This window comes from Lepidochelys kempii, chromosome 20, assembly GCF_965140265.1.
Source record: "Lepidochelys kempii isolate rLepKem1 chromosome 20, rLepKem1.hap2, whole genome shotgun sequence".
NCBI classification, from domain to species: Eukaryota; Metazoa; Chordata; order Testudines; family Cheloniidae; genus Lepidochelys; species Lepidochelys kempii.
The window spans coordinates 4,576,020-4,595,980 of NC_133275.1; the positions used below are offsets into that span (position 1 = coordinate 4,576,020).

At 50.8% G+C, this 19,961-nt stretch overlaps 1 protein-coding gene across 1 annotated transcript; it reads right to left on the reverse strand.

Annotated features, from left to right (window-relative positions):
* Positions 1–8,662: 8,662 nt before the first annotated feature.
* LOC140900737 (aquaporin-5-like) lies at positions 8,663–13,561 on the reverse strand. The gene is made up of 5 exons (XM_073318463.1): positions 13,199–13,561; positions 11,490–11,654; positions 10,943–11,026; positions 10,224–10,405; positions 8,663–8,693 (listed from the first exon to the last, which is right to left on the reverse strand). Exons 1-5 carry the CDS (start codon positions 13,559–13,561, stop codon positions 8,663–8,665), a joined length of 825 nt encoding a protein of 274 aa, XP_073174564.1.
* Between the last annotated feature and the right edge of the window lie 6,400 nt (positions 13,562–19,961).

Sequence of the window (19,961 nt, forward strand, 5' to 3'; positions counted from 1 at the left end):
GTTTGCGGGTGGCCTTGTTTTCGCTTGCCTTCCGGTGTCCATCTTATTGCTACACTGGTGATGGAATCAGTTTCTATCCAAAGCACATGAACGATCCATCTCCAACGCCTACTGACAATGTTGGTGCTCAGATCCTCTTGGCTGCACTGTGTTAATAGATCTTGGTTTGAGATTGTTCTGGGCCAAAAGATATGGAGGATTTTTTTGAGGCAGGTTGTATGGACTGAAGACTGTTTGAACATGTCGTACTTTCTCATTCCCCAGCATTCTGCACTATAAAGTAGTGTTGAAAGTACACAGCTCTGATAAATCTTGATTTTGGTTTTGGTGGTGTATTCTGATGATTTCCAGATGGTATTTAAGCTCCTGAAGGTGTTCCTAACTTTATTGATTTTGTTCCGGATGTCCTGGCTTATTCCACTGTCCTGGCTGATGGTGCTGCCCAAGTATGTGAATGTTTCTACATTGGTGAGAACGTGATCCTCTATCGGTACTGGTGATGATGAGCAATAAGTGCTATCCTAATACAAATTAAGCATTCAATAGGCACACGCAGATTGCTCTAGCTTTGCAATGCAATCTACTGTAATAACAGGAAGTGTATCTGAGATGCAAATGAACACATGTGAAATGTTTCCTGGGTAGCTCATAAGCAAATGATAACTCAGTAGCTTTAGCCCTGGCAGGAGGCGAATGGGTAGGCAGCAGAGGTGAAAGTAAGATGGTCAGGTCCGGTGTACCAGCAAGAGCAAGGGATCTGGGGCAAAAATTGGGGATTGGTCCTGCTTTGGGCAGGGGATTGGCCTAGATGACCTCCTGAGGTCCCTTCCAACCCTGATATTCTATGATATCCCAGTAACCCCTGCAGCACCCAGTCGCAGCGTGGCCACTCTCCCTTGTGCTGGGGAAGAGAGAAGTAACTTGTGGATGGACCACTTTGAGGTTTTTTTTGTTTTTTTTTCTTCTGCTCTCTTTACAGTGTGTATGGTAACACCCATTGTTTCATGTTCTCTGTGTACATAAAATCTCCCCACTGTATTTTCCACTGCATGCATCCGATGAAGTGAACTGTAGCTCACGAAAGCTTATGCTCAGATACATTGGTTAGTCTCTAAAGTGCCACAAGTACTCCTTTTCTTTTTGCGGATACAGACTAACACGGCTGCTAATCCTAAACAGGAGATAGTGAGTCCTGCGTCATCCATGACTTGGGGGCGATAAGACCCGTCGTCCCCAAGGGTGCTGATTTCTTTACTCATTTCCACTGAGGCTCCCAAGTTCTTGGCTTGGCCTACATGTTTCCATTCTAGGCTCTGGTTTATATTCTGCAGACACAAGCTACTAGATCCTATCGTGGGATTATTTGAATCATCGCTGAGTGGCTCACACCCAGGATGGAGGTTTTGGCTTTGATGCTTGGAGCATGCTGCTGCAAATGTAGGACTGAGGCTTTCTCCACCCCCACTTCGACACGCGGCGTTTCTTTGACAACAGCTGCCTCTAGAACCGGGGTGGGCAAACTTTGTGGCCCAAGGGCCATATCAGGGTTGCAAAACTGTATGGCGGGCCAGGTAGGGAAGGCTGTGCCGCAAACTGCCCCCCCACCCCGGGACCTCACCCCCATCCAACCCCCCTGCTCCCTGTATCCTGACTGCCCAGCCCCCTATCCACACCCCCGCCCCCTGACAGGCCCTTCGGGACTCCCAAGCCTATCCAACCCCCTTGTTCCCGGTCCCCTGACCCGCCCTCCCTCAGAACCTCCGCCCCATCCAACCGCTCCCTGTCCCCTAACTGCCCCCCAGGACCCCCTGCCCCTTATCCAACCCCACCCGCTCCCTGCCCCCTTACCAGGCTGCTCAGAGCACCAGGACTGGCAGCCGAGCCGGAGCCAGCCACGCTGCCTGGCAGGAGCTCACAGCCCCACCGCCCGGAGCGCTGGCAGCGCGGCGAGCTGAGGCTGCGGAGGAGGGGGGACGGCAAGGGAGGGGCTGGGGGTGAGCCTCCCTGGCCGGGAGCTCAAGGGCCGGCAGGATGGTCCCGCGGGCCGGATGTGGCCCGCGGGCCGTAGTTTGCCCACCTCCGCTCTAGAAGGTGGAGTTGGGATCGCAGTTGGTGTTTCCACAGCATAGTAAATCATAGGACTGGGGTCGGGACTCCTGGGTTCTGTTCCTGGTTCTGAGAGGGATTAGTGGTGAGAAAGGCGAAGCTGGTGTCTCGGGAATCGTGCGTTTCGTGCCTGACTCTGGGAGGGGAGTGGATTCTACTGGTTAAAGCTGACTCCGGGAAGGGGGTCTAGTGGTTAGAGCAGTGCCTTTTCCCCTCCAGCAAAAAGAACGAGGAGTACTTGTGGCACCTTAGAGACTAACAAATGTATTTTATTTTACTCTGAAACCTTTCCCCTCAAGGCCGCCCTATTCCATGTGGCCTCCTCTGCCGAAAAGCTCTATAGAAATGCACGGTATTAAGTATCGTTCCAGGTGTTGATCCCGCTTATGTAAAGAGATTTCAGACGAGGAAGGTGCTGTAACCGCTCCAGGCGCTGACCTCCGGACAGCTGCCTTGGGTTTGTTATCCTCCTGTCACTTACCAGGATCGAAAACCGCCCACCGGGGCGGCAAGGTTACAAGGAACCAAGAAGGGCGCAAAGAAAGCTCCGAAAGAATGGTTAGAACCCCGCTTCCAAATGGCGTGAGGGGGAGGCTGGAGGGAGAAGCAGAGACGATGTGGCACCCCTCTCATCCGTACGTGTGTGACGAGATCATGGGATTGATGGATCGTCCCGCCCCGCCCCCAATCCCCAGACCACCTTTATTATGTGTGTTAATGGGAAGGCACAGGGTTAAGGCCTAGAAAGGATGACTTTTTGGGGGCTGGGGGGAGATGGTGGAGCTGAAGTATTTGGCCCGGTTTACATGCAGTTTCTGCCCCTGCATTGTAGACACCAGCTGTAGGCTAAAGGCTGCCGAGCCGCACGGGATCTGGGTTCCTGGCTACCTGGCCGGCCCCCGTGGCGGGGTCCGGGCCGCTGGCCGGCCCCGCGTGGCGGGGTCTAGGGTCCCTGCTGCATGACCCCCCCCCCCCACCGGGGGCTCTACTCCTGGCCCCACTCTGTGGAAGGGTCTCTGTGTGGGAGGCGCTGGGCATAGAGGTCTGTGTGGGGGTTGGAGGGGTGTGCTGTGGGTCTCAACCTGCAGCCCACTGCACTGGGGATTGCATTAGCATGGTCTACAAAAACCAGACAGGGCTGTGTCCATTGCCACTGTGCGGCCTGGAGGGTGCCCTATTGCAGCTTTGGAAGTGCAGACAACTCCCCCAAGTCAGGGGGACTTTAAACAGCCATTCTGGAAGGCTTGCTGATAAAGTGGTGGGGGATGCAGGCTTTCTCCAGTGCCCCCCAGGCTGGCTGACTGAATTCCAGGACCCTCCCTCCCCTGCAGTCACTCTCACAGTTGCTAGACTTGGCTCTGGATCTGGCTCTTCTGCCTAATTGCTAATTGCCTGAGCCATTTGCACAATGGTATGTGAATAAAGGACATGCCAAGCCCTATTGCCCAAAAGGGAGCGGGGCTGCATTCAGCTGACAGACCTGAAGGGCTGCAGTAATTTTTCTGAGTGGCCCTGTGTAGCTACTTTGAATCCGAAGCAGCAGAGACAAAGATCCAATGTCATCTGAATTAACCAAAGATATGTCTTTAAAGCAGATTCGTTAAACTCTGGTGTGGATGCCGATGTCCAGTATTCAAATGGCGTCAGTTGGGTTTAGCAAAAAGAAAAGGAGTACTTGTGGCACCTTAGAGACTAACCAATTTATTTGAGCATGAGCTTTCGTGAGCTACAGCTCACTTCATCGGAACTTGGGTTTAGCTTAATTCACTTTGTCCCCATGTAGACAAGCCCGGACGTCACAAGTGTAATGAGGTTTGGTGAGTCTCATAATAATCCCGCTTAGTGTTTGTACAGAGAGGCAGGGTGGGGCTAATGGCTGAGGCACCCGACTGGGACTCAGGAGATCTCGATGGTGCTCCCAGATCTGTCTCTAACCTGCGGGGTGACCTGGGCAAGTCGCTTTTCTTCCCATCCCTTGCCGGTTTTATCTAGTTATATTGTCCGCTCTGAGAGGCAGGGACTGTCTCTCAACATGTCGGTAGAGTGCCCAGCACAATGACGCCTTGATCTTGGTTGGGTACCATAAAATGCGACTAAGCGCAGTCATATTCTTCATCCATTGAGCTCAATGTGCTTTGCCGAAAGGGAGAGTATCGTTACAGAGATGGGGAAACTGAGTCACAGAGAGGGGGCGCCACCTGCCCACAGTCACGCAGCAAGACAGTGGGGGTTTCAGTCTGTCCCTCCCAGTGGCTGAATTCTAGAGTGTGGGTAGCCATCCTCATAAACAGCACCCCCACATTTTAATATCACCCCAGTGGCTTAACTGAAGGAAGATGATGCAAGGCGCACAATCGAACCGTAGCTTGGTCCTGCCTCCAGGCACAATGGTTTTAACTGTGTTGGGGAGCTACAGTGTTCTCCCTGGGCACCCCCCCAAATGCCATGCCAAATTGCCTTGTTACATTTACCATGGTTCTATCTATACGGTAGATGAGGCCTTCAGGTCAGGAGGCTGCATTAGTCCTTGTTCACACTGCAGGCTGGCACGGTTGACCCCTACATGCGGTTTAGGAGCACACCCCACGTGGCTAGGGCTTGGTTAGGAACCAGAGGAGCTCACTAGTTCATTGACGCTGCCGGCCTAGGCTCCACTTCAGTGGTTCCTGAAGTGGGGAACCGAGGGGGGTTGGCCATGGGCCACGTGGGAGGTCATGGCCTTGAGCCAGGGCCAGTATGCACCGAAAGGGTGTTCTGGCTGTTTTGCCACATGGAGTATGCCATTTTGTTCTCAAATGGCTGCCTCCGCACAATGCTGGCGTGGAGATGGGGGGGCATTCCCGCACAGGTGGGGGTATTCTGGTAGTACCAGAAATGAACGGGGTCTGCAACATTTAGTTAGATGCCAAAGGGGTCCTTAGCAGGGGGGAAAAAGTTTGGGAACCACTTCTCTGTTCAAACAGGAATTAATTCAGGAAAGTCCTGTGGCCTGCGTTATACAGGGAGCAGAGGGGATGATCACAATGGCCCCTCCTGGCTTTATAGTCTATGAATCTCACCTCTGCTACTGCCTTGACCTTGATCCAGTCACCAGGCCTCAGTTTCCCCTCCAGTAAAAGAACAGGCACCTGCTTTTGTAATGAATCCAGCTCTCCTAACGCTGGACCATGCTTCCGCTCATGGCGAGCGCTTGTCAAACATCCCAGAATCACCAGGCCTGTGGGTCACAGTGCCCTGCACCTTGACGTAGTCACTTTCACCAGTGGGTATAAAGCGCTGCTAGATCGGAATGGTCATGATTTGCACTGCTGTGAAAGACCACACAAGGGGGTCTAGCCCCTTCTGGTCAGCTTAATTCACTAGAGCCATGAGGAGAAGCTCTTGTGATGAGCAGAACATTAGCATTGTCCACATTTTTGCACCTCCGTCAGGAAATCTGCCCACCCTCAGTCTAACCCCAATCGAGCATCATATCTGTGGCCCTGTCATATTCAGCCCAGTGAGGCCCTGGAAATGTACAGGTATCTGGTATCAGAAGGGGTATGCTGTGGAGCCTGAATAGCAGGAGGGGTTTGCTTCTGACCAGGATGGAGGTAGATCAGCTCAGTTGTGTGTCAGGGATCCTAGGACTGGAACAGCAAGAGTTGCTGAAAATCAGCAATGAGATACTGTGGCAGATGTGTGTGTGTGTGGGGGGGTAAATTGCTTAGTCAACTGCGTGACCACACTTTGGTTCATTATGAAATATGCAGTCTCCAGAGACCAAATAATCTGTACCAATAAAGTTTATTGCTGAAAGTCAATGATAGTGCAGTCCAGGAAGAAAGCAAAAGGACACCAGTTTCTGGGAAGCCATCTTGTGCAGCATTGTTAAATTCACCACACACGGAAGGCATGCTCCCTGAGTTACACATTTCAGCTTGGAGTACTGAGTGGATGGTTTTACAAGTTACAAAATTCTTTGCACATCACATAAAATCCAGCCCATCAGTTTGGACCGGTTCCTAACCTTGTTGTTCTATACCTTTGATTACCTTTGTTTTGGAGACCAGCACTCCAGGTACTAATTTGTGAAGGTACCTCCCCATCTTGTACTGAAGCAGAACACTCAAGTCTTTTGCCTTTGAACTGCTTTCAACTACCTGAGAGGTGGTTCCAGAGAGGATGGTTCTAGACTATTCTCAGTGGTGGAAGAGGACAGGACAAGGAGTAATGGTCTCAAGTTGCAGTGGGGGAGGTTTAGGTTGGATATTAGGAAAAACTTTTTCACTAGGAGGGTGGTGAAACACTGGAATGCGTTGCCTAGGGAGGTGGTGGAATCTCCTTCCTTAGAAGTTTTTAAGGTCAGGCTTGACAAAGCCCTAGCTGGGATGATTTAATTGGGGATGGGTCCTGCTTTTGAGCAGGGGGTTGGACTAGATGACCTACTGAGGTCCCTTCCAACCCTGATATTCTATGATTCTGTGATACGTTTCTTATTTTCTCATGCCAATATTGCCTTCAGTTTTTCAAAGTGTTATGGGATAGAGCGTATAAGTGAACAGGATTATAGAAGAAGAGCTCAGTCCCGTGTGGCTTGAAGGTTTGTTTCTCTCACCAACAGAAGTTGGTCCAATAAAAGAGATTATCTCACCCACTTTCTCTCTCTAATACCCCGGGACTGACATAGCTAGAACTAAACTGCATAGGATTATAGAAAACATAGGCCATGCAACTGCTAGAAATATATATACAATATAATGTTGTATGACTATTGTGCGCTTAATGTATATTAATATACATGGTGTGACTAATACATATTGATAATGTGATATATTTATAATTAGCCCATCCTATATTGATCAACACAGGTCTGGAATAAACAGCAGAAGGCAGTGATTCTCAAACTTTTGTACTGGTGACCCCTTTCACATAGCAAGCGTCCGAGTGCAACCGCCCTTCTAAATTAAAAACACTTTTAAATATTAAACACCATTATAAATGCTGGAGGCAAAGCGGGGTTTGGGGTGGAGGCTGGCAGCTCGTGACCCCACACGTAATAACCTCACGCTCCCCTGAGGGGTCCCGACCCCCGGTTTGAGAACTCCTGCCAGAAGGGCTGTGGGGCACGATTGAGGGGTACTGGCACAGCTGTGTGTGGGTGTGGAGGCTGAAATAGCAGAGGGGCTGTGGGGGGAGGGGCATTGGCAGGGCTCTGTGGTGAAAGCCCAGGAGTGGGGTAGCAGGGGGGGTATTCCAGGTGAGGAATGAGGTGCATTGGCCAATGCAAATGGCAGAACTGGAGAAGCAAGCAAACTGCGGAAGGTCCGGATTAAGGTGGGTATTTGGCTAAACTGCAGGTGTATGAGCTCAGGACTGGCAGGGCAAGAGGGTAGGATTTTTGGGTTGGGATTAAGGTGTGTGTTTGGCCGAGTTGTGTGTGTCCTGAGGCCAGGGCTGGAACAGCAGAGGGTCTGGCTGCTCAGGACAAACTGGGAGAGCTCTTGAGGGAGGCTTGTCCAATGTATGTTTGTGCTTAGGGTTGCTAGTTTTGGTTGGACCTCTTCCTGGAGGTTTCATCACACGATGTCCTCTTTAATTAAAGATTTCTCTTTAATTCCCTGGCAACTCCGGGACGATCCTGGAGCGTTGGTAACCCTACTTGTGCTCTGCCTCTTCGTTCACTTAATAAATGCCCTCCAAAACATACATATAAATAATCCTCTGGCGATTGTTGCACCCTGGCCTCAACGCCAGCTCTGAAATCTCATCCTGTGGCGAGCAGGCCTAGCACAACATCAGACTCCTCTTAGCACATTTAGAGGGAGCATTGCCCTGTGGGCAGGGTGTGGGACAGTGATCTTGAATTCCAGTCCCAGCTCTGCCGTGCAGCTGCTGAGTACCTAGGCCTCTATTTTTTGAGTGCCCACTCAGGACACACCTTGGATTTAATTTGCAGAGGAGCTGAGTGCCCACAATTCCCCTGGAAATTAACCCATGGCTGTGCCTCAATTTCCCCATCTGCAAAATGGGCTTAATGGAGCCTAGCAGGGGTGTTGCCTAGGGTTAGTGCAACACATCCTGGAACAAAAATGATCAGCTGTGCTTTCAGGATTAACCCTTGGTGTCTTTTATTGACAATAAATAATACAATACGTTACAGAGATTCAAGTACAATGTCCAAAATCATATCCTTCATGCACCGAACAAACAGGAATCGCCAACACCAGCGAATGCAGGAAAGAGCAGCTTCCCCCGGGGATAAAGGTTTGGGACGTAGGATGCACCACGGGAAAAATATATTTTGCCGCAACTGTCTGTCGATACCAACCATGCTGGCCCTTAGGCCACATCCCATCCCTTTCTCCTCCCCTGCTCTGGGCACCCAGTGCTTCCATGGGGTTTAATGGTTGCTCTGGACGCAGGAGAAATGCGGTCTCCGGTCTGTATCGTGCTCTTTTGTGAAAGGTCAGGCCTACGGCTGTATGGAGGTAAAGACGCAGCAGGCTACCGAGGAGAGGAGCGCGTCTGAAGAAGCAGCAGCATCCTCTGCAACAAACCACCTAGTCTTGCTCCTTTACGCTTGCTGTCTTGCCCTTTCCAAGGGCCTAAGCAGAGGGTGAAGAGAAATTCAGACAAAGGCTATTTCCCCGGGTTAACTCCTTAGAGCTTAGTCAGTATTATGTGGTTCTCAGGAGAAGCTTGGGAAGGGAAGGAAGGGGAAGAAAACAAGCAGAAGCTGGGGGTGTGGTTGGGGCTTACGGGGATATGCCGTCAGGACTATGGAGCAAGCTAGGACTGGAGGTTACAGGCCTTTCCCAGATCCTCGGGCTACCTCCCAATTGGGCAGTTGTGACCTTGTGCTTCGTGGCTGGGGAACAATCGAATTTCCAGCCCCGCCAAGAAGATGCCGGGCCCTAGGGATGACAGAAAGACTTGGGCCCATTAATCTCACTCATCTGCCCGGCCCTTTCCCCCCTTTGCTGTGTCTCCTTCCTTCTGTTCCCCTTTCTCTGTCCCTCCCCCACTTCCCATCTCTGCTGTGCCGTGGGGTATAGTCCTACACAAAAGTCGGCTGGGGGGGGAGCCCAGAGACCTTCAGCTGCTTGGGTGGAGGTGGGATACCCAATGCACGGAGGTGAGGCCTAGTCATACTCTAAGGCAGAAGCTGAATAATCTAAAAGGCCTTGTGCTTGTTTCTCATGGACTTTTTAATTATCCCCACCCCCCAAAGCCAATTATGGGGCTACCAAAATGGGAGATCCAATCCCTTCAGGCCAGGCTGTCTCTAAGAGATTCCCACCCCACCCCACCCCACAAAGAGCTACTGAATATCTCCTTGACCCTGCAGAGGACGGTCCAGGTTTCCATCATCCAGGATCATGAGGGGACCCTGTTAAGTTGATCCTGTAAGTGAAAGATGAGGCGGGCGAGGTAATGGCTGAGAGAGACAAGCTTTGGAGCTGCACAGAACTGGTTTTCACATCTGGGTTTGCTCAGGTAGAGCTCCATGTAGCTCAGAAGCTGGTCTCTCTCACCCACAGAAGTTGGTCCAAAAAAGCCATCACCTCGCCCACCTTGTCTCTAATATCCTGGGACCAACACAGCTACAATACTGCACGGCACCCTGTTGGGGCACCCAGGGAGCATTAAAAGAAAAATCAGTGGAAATCACCCACACCCATTTGAGGTGGGCTGTGAAATTCAAACCGGGTTATCACCTCCACCAATGCCCCCCTCCCCCGCTCCAAAAATAAAAAAGAGAGTCTGGGGGTATTTGGATCGGGGGAAATGTCCGGATCTGGGGCTCGTCCCAAAGACAAAGTCAAGTAGTTGAGGCACAATTGAATAATGCTAAAAATCCTGGCACACCCCAGCCATTGACAAGCCCTTCTGAGGCGCAGTGGGTCAATGCCAGTCTGGCCTAGGGCTGATGTCACACCTTCTGCTGGGTGTGGGTCTCTATTCTTTGGCCAGGAATATTTGTATCAGTCACCCACACAATTGCAGGGTATATGCACAGATATCACATGCACCCTTCTTTTGCATAGAGAGACTATTGGTCTTTGGGGTGTGAGGCCACAGATTGAGAGTCTTGGCTTGTTCTTTGGTTTTTCCCTTCCAGCTATTGCTCTTACGGGGAGGTCAGCTCCATGGACTTTGTCCTTTGCTCCTTCTGCTCTTCCCACTCCTCTTCTGGCTCGTAGGTGCCTTTCACGATGGCTACCCTCTCGGACATGTTCAGCGGATAGGGGAACAGGAAGTAGTTGTACAGCAGGGAAGCCAGGACTGCACCGATGATGGGTCCGAACCAGAAGACCTGGGAAGCCAAGGGTAGAATGCTAATCTCTAATCCTTCAGTAGCGCTTTCCAGCTGTAGATCTCAAAGCACTGTACGAAGATTGGTATCATTATCCCCAGTTTACAGATGGGGAAGCTGAGGCACAGTGACGTGACTTGCCCCAAATCACACAGCAGGCCAGTATTCGAGTCAGGAACAGAATCCCCATGTACTGAGTCCCAGCCCACTTCTCTATCCGCTAGGCCACACTGCTTCCCCACAGCGAGCCGTGGGAAAGCCCAGGGGATTTTTCCTTCCATGTTCATACAGCACCTAGCGCAGTGGAGCCGTTGGCCTCTAAGTGCTTCCTTAATGGCCCCCTTCAGTTGTCGTCTCCTAGCAGGTTCCCCTCCACTTCAAATTCCTTATACTCAAACACCCTCCCCCCACGTTCTCAGCCCTGACCTCACTTGCTCTTGAGCTGCCAACGACCAGTGGTCCAGGCCCTGCCAACCAGCAATCAGTGTGCTGCAGACCCCATGCTGCGAGCCACTGTTACTGGAGGGGCATTCTTACCCAATGAGAGGTGCTGAATCTTTTCACTACAACGGCAGGTGCAAAGGATCGGGCGGGGTTCATGGAGCAGCCGGTGAAGTAGATCTGTAAAGGGACATGGGAATTAAGACTGATCACGTTTCCCTTCGGTCTAGTCCTTTTGCGACCGGGGCATTGCTCCAGGTGCGGCTGGAGGAATTGGGGGCTCCCCCCACAATCAATGCTCCTGCCCTGCTCCCTACAGCACCCCCTGCTGGGAGAGGCTGGGACTGGAATAACTGGACGCTTCCCACAACCAGCATTCCTGACCCATTCCTTACAGTGCTGTTCCATGCACCATTCCCTGGATTCTTGCTGGGATTGGAGCAGCCCTCATTTCCCCCTGCCCTGCTCCCTGCAGCATCCCCTGCTGGGAGAGCCAAGGGCTGGAGTAGCTGGGAGAATCCCCCAATAGCCTGCCCTTCAGCCCAGCTACTTACAGCGCCCCCGACTGGGAGAGGTTGGGATGAGAGTAGCTGGGCCAGCTCTCCCAGGGCCAGCTCTCCTGCCCGGTGACCCAGACACTCACCCCAACCAGGTGACCCAGGGTGACTGACAGGCCGATGGACAATGCTGGGGAGCCTATGGCGTCAGTCCGGCGTTTATCCGTGGAGGCAAAGATGCACATCACCAGCTGGAAGGTGAGGATGATCTCGACCACCAGCCCCTGGCCTGGGGATGTATTGTTGTTGAGCTGCACGTGAACAAGAAGGATTGTGAATGGCTGCTGAGCTGAGCCAGACTGAAGGGTTTTGCGACCCCCTAAAAAACACAGGGGATTACAGTATCCCCCCCCCCCCACCCCATTTAAGTTCCTAGCAAGGAGATGCCACTGGGTCTATCTGATCTATCTATGTATCCTCCATCTACTCCCCTCTTTCTGAAAGTGCATTTCTCCCCCTAGGCATTTACAAATCACTTATCACCTTCAGATTTCTCCCTTTGCTAACACCCAAATTGCCCCGGAACAGCCAGACACACTCCGCTCTTCAGTGAGTGAGGGCATGAGCAATACATGGAGGAAGAGGTGAGGACTGGGACTGGGGTAGGATCCCCCTAAACGGGGACTCGAGGGGGGAACAGCAGGGATCCAGCGGGGATGCCATTGGGGTGGGATGGGCCATTACCACCTGATGTCAGTGCACCTGTTTTCATCTCTTGCCAGCTGCGTGGCAGAAGGATCCAGCCCTATTGGGCTGGGATGAGGCTGAGGCCCAGTTAGGGGGAAGTGGTGAGGAAGCACTGGGAAATGAAGGGACACAAGGCACAGTTATCGGGGGGTGGGGGGAGTTTAGGGTTTGGAGGGGCACAGAACAACCAGTGAGGAACACACAGCCCCTGAAAACCCTCCTTCGAGGCTGAAGGCTCCAAGAATCAACACCTGCACAGCAACTGGTCCACCTCAGACTGGTCTGAAAGGGGGCTGGAATCCACCTCCTACTGGTCTAACTGGGGTTCCCATCATCCACACTCCCCACATCCACACTCCCCACTGTTGATCTAAGAGATCTCCCAGTGCCCCCAGATGGGTTTCCAAAATTTCCCTCACGATGTTCTAAGTGGGCTTCTAATCTCACCCTCTCCTCCCAAAAAACGAAGAGCCCCCCCTTCCTCCTCCAATCTCTCCTCTGCTGGTCTAAGTGGTCTCCCAGCTACTTTCCTCAGACTGGTCATACTGGAAAAAGAGATCTTCCAACCATGTTCCTCATACTGGTCCAAGTGGGTGCCTATCATCCCCTCCACACTGGTTTAAGGGGGTCTTCCAACCTCCTTCCTCTGACTGGGCATACTGGTCTAAAGGGCTCCTAACTCTCCCCCCACCCACACCCCCACACTGGTTTAAGTGGGTTCCCCTCCAGTCCTGGCTTAGCTCCTTTCCCTGCTCTGATCTCCCTGGCTCCAGGAAGAGAGGCTGGAGTCAAGCCCATCTGAAAGGTGCTTGTGACTTACTTGTGCCCTCCGGATAAGAGAAGCATGTAGGGAAAAAAACCCACCTCATTAATTGCACAGCACAATAAATCTGTGCTGTCAGCACCATGTCAGTTATGCTAAGACTGCCGGCATGGTGCTCCCATCTCTCTCCATCTGCATGGACATAGGTATCTCCAGCGCCAGGGTGAACCGGCCTTCATCAACCCTCGTGGTGGGTCCGATTCCTCACACAAGGCCGGGAACCCATGCGTAGGGTTGCTGAGGCCCTGGGCACAATTAATCATCTGTGGGCAGGAAGAGACTTACCGCATTGATGGCCAGGTTTCCACGGGTGTTGCTCGGGGTCACCAGGTAAAGGATGCCTGCCCCAGCAATGGCCCCCACTAGCTGGGCCACCATGTAGAACGCTGTCCGAAGGAAGGAGATGTGGTTCCCCACCAAGAAAGCGATGGTCACCGCCGGGTTGATGTGCGCACCGCTGACGTGACTGAACATCTGGACCATGGTTCCGATGGCCAGGCCGAAAGCCAGGGAGATCTGCACGATGCTCGGCAGGGCTGAAGGCCACTTCAGGGCTGAGCCGAGGCCGAAGAAGACGAAGATCATGGTGGCTAGGAACTCGGCCACTATGGCCCGGAGAAAAGCCATGGTGCAAATTTCCTTACACATGGTGGGATCGGGAGGGGGTAATTGGAGAGAAAGGAGTGTCAGGCTTCTTCTGTCTGGGCTCTGCAAACAACAGCCAGGCGCAGGGCCATATATATACAGGAGCAGCAGGTAGCTGCATTGCCAAAGTGGTGGGTGGAGTCAAGGAATTGGCCAGCCCGCCTGGGCAGCTGGAAAGGTTTACAGCTGAAAAGAACTTCAGCTCCTCTCAGAGAGTGAAGGACTCAGCTGATTGGCAGTGTTTCTTTCCTCCTCTCTAGACAATAGCCCCCTATCCGATGTCTTTGTGGTCGTTAGCATAACTAGCAGGTTGCCTCTTTGGGTCTGGCTTTTATTTTTGAACTGGAGCATGTATTTGGTTTTTTGCCTCCTTAGGTTTAAGGTGGCAAAGTCCTTATTTCTGGCCAGTTTCACTGCCTGGATGGGGGAAGCTCTCCTGGTCATTTTCTCCTCGCAGGGTCCATCCAGAGTGACTCTCGCTGCTGATTTACACCAGCATGTCTGAGATTAGAAGCTGGCCCTGGTGCTTAGCTGATGCAGGATGTTGCGGGGGGAGGTGGGGATTTGCTAGAGGATTTATATTGTGCAGACCAGCAATGCACAGGAGGAACTCAGGGATTAGAACTGGGACTTCAATTATGTAGAAAAAATGCTGAGGCTTTGCAGACCAGTCCCCTGCATGGCTGCAGTGGTTCTCCTTTAGGATACACGTAGCGCTGGGGGGTACACAGAGGTCTTCCAGGGCATAACGCAGCTCATCTAGATCTTTGCCTAGTTTTACAACAGGCTACATAAAAAAAGCACTAGCGAAGTCAGTACAAATTACAATTTCACACAGACAATGACTTGTTTACACTGCTAACACTGAAATGTAAGTACAGTATTTACATTCCAATTGATTTCTTTTATAATTAGATGGTAAAAATGAGAAAGGAAGCAATTTTTCAGTACTAATGCGCTGGGACACTTTTGTATTTTTATGTCTGATTTTGTAAGCAAGGAGTTTTTAAATGAGGTGAAACTTGGGGGTTCGCAAGACAAATCAGACACCCGAAAGGGGGACAGTCGTCTGGAAAGGTTGAGAGCCAGTGCTCTAAAGGGAAATATTTCCCTCTTTGCTGCTGCTCTGGTCCTATCCGGCAGGTGGGTGGTTGTGGGGAACAGAGGTTAATACACTTCTTGCCTCCTAGCTGGGGTTCAAATCCTGTCTAAGCGCCCTAGTGGAATGTGTTTGGCTGGGTCGCGGCCTAGGGCCCGGTGGGTATTTGGGCTTGTTCCCCGCACCACACGGCTTTGCTGTCTTAGTTCTGAAGGGGCTGAGCAGCGTTGAGGTGGGTCGGCAGATATGCAGGGGAGCTTGGGAAGGGAACAAGCTGGGTAATGCAGGCTGGCAGAGCTCTGAAGGGTGCCTAGGCTTGGAATAACAGCTGGTGCCACTGGGAAGGCGAAAAATGGCTGGCAGAGGAGCCCAGGACTGGGTCTGCAGCGGTGAGCTGCACTGGGTGGGTGCCCAGCAAATTGGAAGAGCAAAGGACTGGCAGCACCGGGGCAGGGTGCATGATTTGAATAGCAGGGGATGCTGCAGCAGGACAAAGGTATTGGGGGAGCTCAGGGCTGGAGTAGGAGGGAGGTGCTGGCAAGGGGGAGATAGAGCTGTCCTGGGTATCCAGGCACGTTGCAGGTGAGGCGCATTGGCAGAGCTTTTTGGAAAGCAAAGCTGGCTTGTCGCCTGCAAACACACACATACTTGACTCTACCCCCTTGGCTTTCGCAAGCCAGAGATTTACACACATATGGTAAATAAACAGAGCCCTTCTCCCCTTTGCAGGGGAGTGTTTGCAAGACCAGAGTACACCGGGCTGGAGAGGTGCTGTTGAGGGTTACCATGGGCTGTTCTGTGCAAAGGCAGGGGAATTCTGCTACTGGGCTTTCCCCCCAGCTACAGCCAATTCTCCCAAGTCTGCTCCTTAGAGGGACCCTCCTCCCACCCAACCCCTTCCCTGTCTGAGACCAGAGGTACCTCTAGGGCAGTAGTTCTCAACCTTTCCAGACAACTGGCCCCCTTTCTGGAGTCTGATTTGTCTTGCCTACCCCCAAGTTTCACCTCACTTAAAAAACTCCTTGCTTACAAAAAGAAAAGGAGTACTTGTGGCACCTTAGAGACTAACCAATTTATTTGAGCATGAGCTTTCGTGAGCTACAGCTCACTTCATCGGATGCATGCCGTGGAAACTGCAGCAGGCTTTATTTATTTTATTTTATTTTGCTTACAAAACCAGACATAAAAATACAAATGTGTCCCAGCGTACTCGCACAGAAAAATGGTCTTCCTTTCTCATTTTTACCATCTAATTATAAAAGAAATCGATTGGAATCTAAATCTTGTATTTACATTTCAGTGCAAACTACATTGAGCAGTAGAAACAAGTCATGGTCTGTATGAAATTTTAGTTTGTGCTGACTTGGCTAGTGCTTTTCCTGTAGCCTGGTGTAAAGCTAGGCAAAGATCTAGAGATGAGTCGAGGTACCCCTTGGAAGACCTCTGCGTGTCCCCAAGGGTATGCGTACCCCGACTGAGAACCACTGCTCCAGGGCACACCCCTTGCTAGGGTGACCAGACGGCAAGTGTGAAAACTCGGGACAGGGAATGGGGGGGTAATAGGAGCGCCTATAAGAAAAAGACCCCAAAATTGGGACTGTCCCTATACAATCGGGACATCTGGTCACCCTACCCCCTGCCCTCCAACCATTTCTCCTGGACAGCAGCCGCCAGATATCAGAGACATGGAGGTGAAGGTGCTGATCAGCACAGAGCCCTCGGGGTATAAAGTAGCCCCCAGAATGTGTTATAGAGCAGGGGTAACTCTTCCAGATAAGTGGCACCCAGAAGAAAAAATCACAATGGATGATGGTAGCAGTGAGTACGGGAATGACCCTGACATTCAGGGTAGCCTGGCTAGCCGCCATGGCACCTTGCTCATTGTAGCCTAAGATACCTGCTGCCATCTTGCAGAGCTCTGCCCTGCACCGACAGGGCCTGATTTTTCAAAACAGCTCAGCTCCCACTCCGGCGCTGGATTTTCACAAGAACTCGGCACCTCGTCAGCTGATTGCCTTTAAAAAAATTTCTGGCCGGGAAATTCACAGCGGGCGCCTGAAACTCTGGACCACCTTTAGGCGCTTCTGTAGAAGGGAAGCTCTTTAGCCTCACCAGATTATCCAATTTCTTGGAACCTGGCCCTGAGCTCTTTCTGAAATTCCCTGCGTCTCTGGACCCTGGCACTTACTTCAGAGCACAGTGAGAGACGGCGGTTTTATGAGCAAGAGGTGCGGGCAGGTTGGACTAATGCCGACGCTGCACGAGGGCTACAGGAACCAGGCCGGGATGCTTTCTGCAGAGGAGTATGTGTCACCTGGTAATTTTCCCTTTTTTTTTTTTTTTTTTAAAGCCCATTAACAAGGTCAAGGGCCAGATTTTTATCTCAGTGGTGCCGGTGTAAACGCCTTGGGTTTGAATGGGAATAATTCCAGATTTACACCTCTTTTCCCATGTCAGTCTGCTCGTCCAGAGCAAAAACAAAACCCCACAAAGGCTCTAAGAGGGTGTAGGTTCTGAGCTCTGTACTGCAGGAAGCTGACGTGGTGTTGATATTTTTAATTGCTGAGCTCACTGGGTGGAGCAAAGCCCCTAGTTCACATGTATCCCTGAAGCCATGACTCCCCTCATGTTCACTGCAAATCCCAGAACATTTTTTGTGTGCAAGGTTTAGGGAGTTTGCTAGACAAATTGCATTTCATCTCCCTAAAATTCTCTCTGCAGTTTATATTTTACTAGTGAAAACTCGTTTGTAGCATTGCTAAGAGCTGCTGTGTTCCACCCCAGAGGTGGCTGCATTCTGGCAACCCATACAGGGACACAGTCTTCAAAGTGATTTGGAATCAGAACTGCGTGCGTCCTATTCCCTATAATGTTAAAAGCTTGGGGAGATTTCCCTTTAACTTGAGAATCAGGGACTTGCACTTTAAGAGCAGAAGAAAGCTGAATTCTATTCCTACTGTCCCCCTGAAGTTCTAAGCATGCAGGAAACTGACAGCCATAAGGTCCTAGATGAATATGGATTGGAAACAGCAGAATTCATAATAATCACATTCTCCCAGCTATGTGGATCATGAGTAGAAAGTAAAGCGAAGGAAAAACCAAGTCTGTTAAGCCAAGAAACACCTAACCCAGCTTGCCCCATTGGCAAATTCTGGTGAAAGTTTTGTACGCTGGGTCCTCAAGATGAGCTGGCTAGATTCCAACATGAGTAATGACTTTCCACCTCCCATAAACCCTAGTTGCAGTGTCAGCTGGCTACCCATAAACTCCTCTCCCCCCTTCCTGAGCACTTTTTCACAATGTTGCTAGCAAAGAAGTACTACTGTGTTCCTCCCTAGAGGAGGCTGCATCTCCCTGTCAGGCAAGCGATCAACACACATGCTATCCATTGTGCAGTTTAAGACCCACTGGGCCTTAAATAAATCAAAGGACAGTCACCCAACACCCCATTTAAAGACTGTTAACAATCAAACCAGAACTAGTGTAAGTGGGTGAAACTCCCTTGACTTTAAAATGGGGTCCTTCCCCTTCTTCCATCAAGTCTGAATCTGACTCCAGATCTATTTCTTTTGTTGGGGGGTGGGGGAGGGAACCCTGGTGAATTGGGTCTCAGAGTGAAAATTCTCCAACCAGGGGTGGGGAGGCAGGCTTAGATTAATAGGGAAAAATCTCAGGAATGCAAAAGAAAGGCACTTTGTGGTCGTTCTGAAGATGGGATGTTTCTTTGCCCTCCTTAATAATCTTTGCAATCTTAATTTTGCTCTTAGACAAACAATGTAACCTAATAAAATCAAAATCATCCACTTCAGGAGCTCTTTTCTTCCAGAGCCTGATGGGTGTGAACAAATTGGAACTGTCAGAGCTTTTGCCAAACTGCTCTTTGCAAGGTTTGTCACACAGACTTGTCCTTTCCCATGAAGGTGTGTATGTTATTCAGTGGATAAATTTCTGCTTATTGTAATCTCTGGATGGCTGATTTCATTTTCTGATCCTCAACTGGGTAGCTACTGATTTGTAATTTCCAATCAGCCCAGATTTCTGACTGGTCAGTTTCAATGTGGGAGATGAGCCTGTCAAATTAGATTAGATTGTAAACTCCATGAAGCGGGCATCACTGTTTTCATTCTGGGTTTGTACAGCACAACTGGGGCTCATAGGTGCTACCATAAAATATGTAATAACATTTGGAAATCGAATCCTTCCGATGAAACCGACCATCAGGATGAATATGATGGCGTTAAGCAAAAATAACCTGATTTCAGTTTTGAAAAATGTCAGGCATGTATTGATCAGAATAATGATAAAAGTTGCAGACAAAATGGCAAATATCAGCTGCCCCTCCGTTCCCCTTCCTACCCATGTGCTCTTGCCATTGGAGTATTTAATAGTAACTGCTGACACCAGATGATACATGAAAGAATGTTCAGTGACAACGTGGACATTAACTGTGTATTGTAGTGAACTACCTTGTGTGTGTGTCCAGGCTCAGAAGAGAGGGGTGTGTGTGTGTGTGTGTGTAAAAGCACCACAACCTTCCACTAGCAAGAATCAGAACTGCTCAATCATGCCCAGTTCATCGCTTCATTATCCGGGGTGTTACACTCTTAATCTTCCTCCCATGGTTATAAGGCCTGGATGATCCATTGCCTTTCTTCCTTCCAGCCTCTCGCTGCCTGATCCTGGGGTAGAAGAAGCTCTTTCCAAATCACCAGGACATCTGAGCAATCTTTTTCTCACATGGGGCAGGATGAGGTTATAGATCTGCACTATTAAAGAAAGATGGCTGCTAGGGCTCCTGCCTGGGGGAGAGGGGAGAATTGACACAGTGATAGTATGTATCTAGTGCTGTTGCTGTGCGTGGTACTTAGCAGATAAGTGAGAGACGTGGGGCCTGGTTCTCTCCCGGCATGCACACAGGGGCATTAATCACAGCCCAGCAAACTAGTGGCACACCCACTTTGCACTGATGTAAATGATGATGCAAGGTGCATGGCAATGGAAGTCAGGCCCGCAATCTCTGCCTCTTAGATCATAGCAGCAGCAGGGAGTTGTGGTGTTACCTAGAGACGGGTGTGGGCCACAACCCCACATGCAAACACTCCTCCTGACTCTTGCAGGGGGATTAGAGTTCCTGGTCTCGCAAACAGCCCCTCTCTTTGCAACGGGCTGAACCAGCAGCCTGGATCTGAAACTTGCAGATGCGTGAAAATGGCAAAAGTTTGGACCCTGACCTGAGTTTTGTGTCTGGAGCCCTGTTCTAGTTCTCGCTGTAACATTCTGGAAGGGACTCTAGGGCAGAGGAGG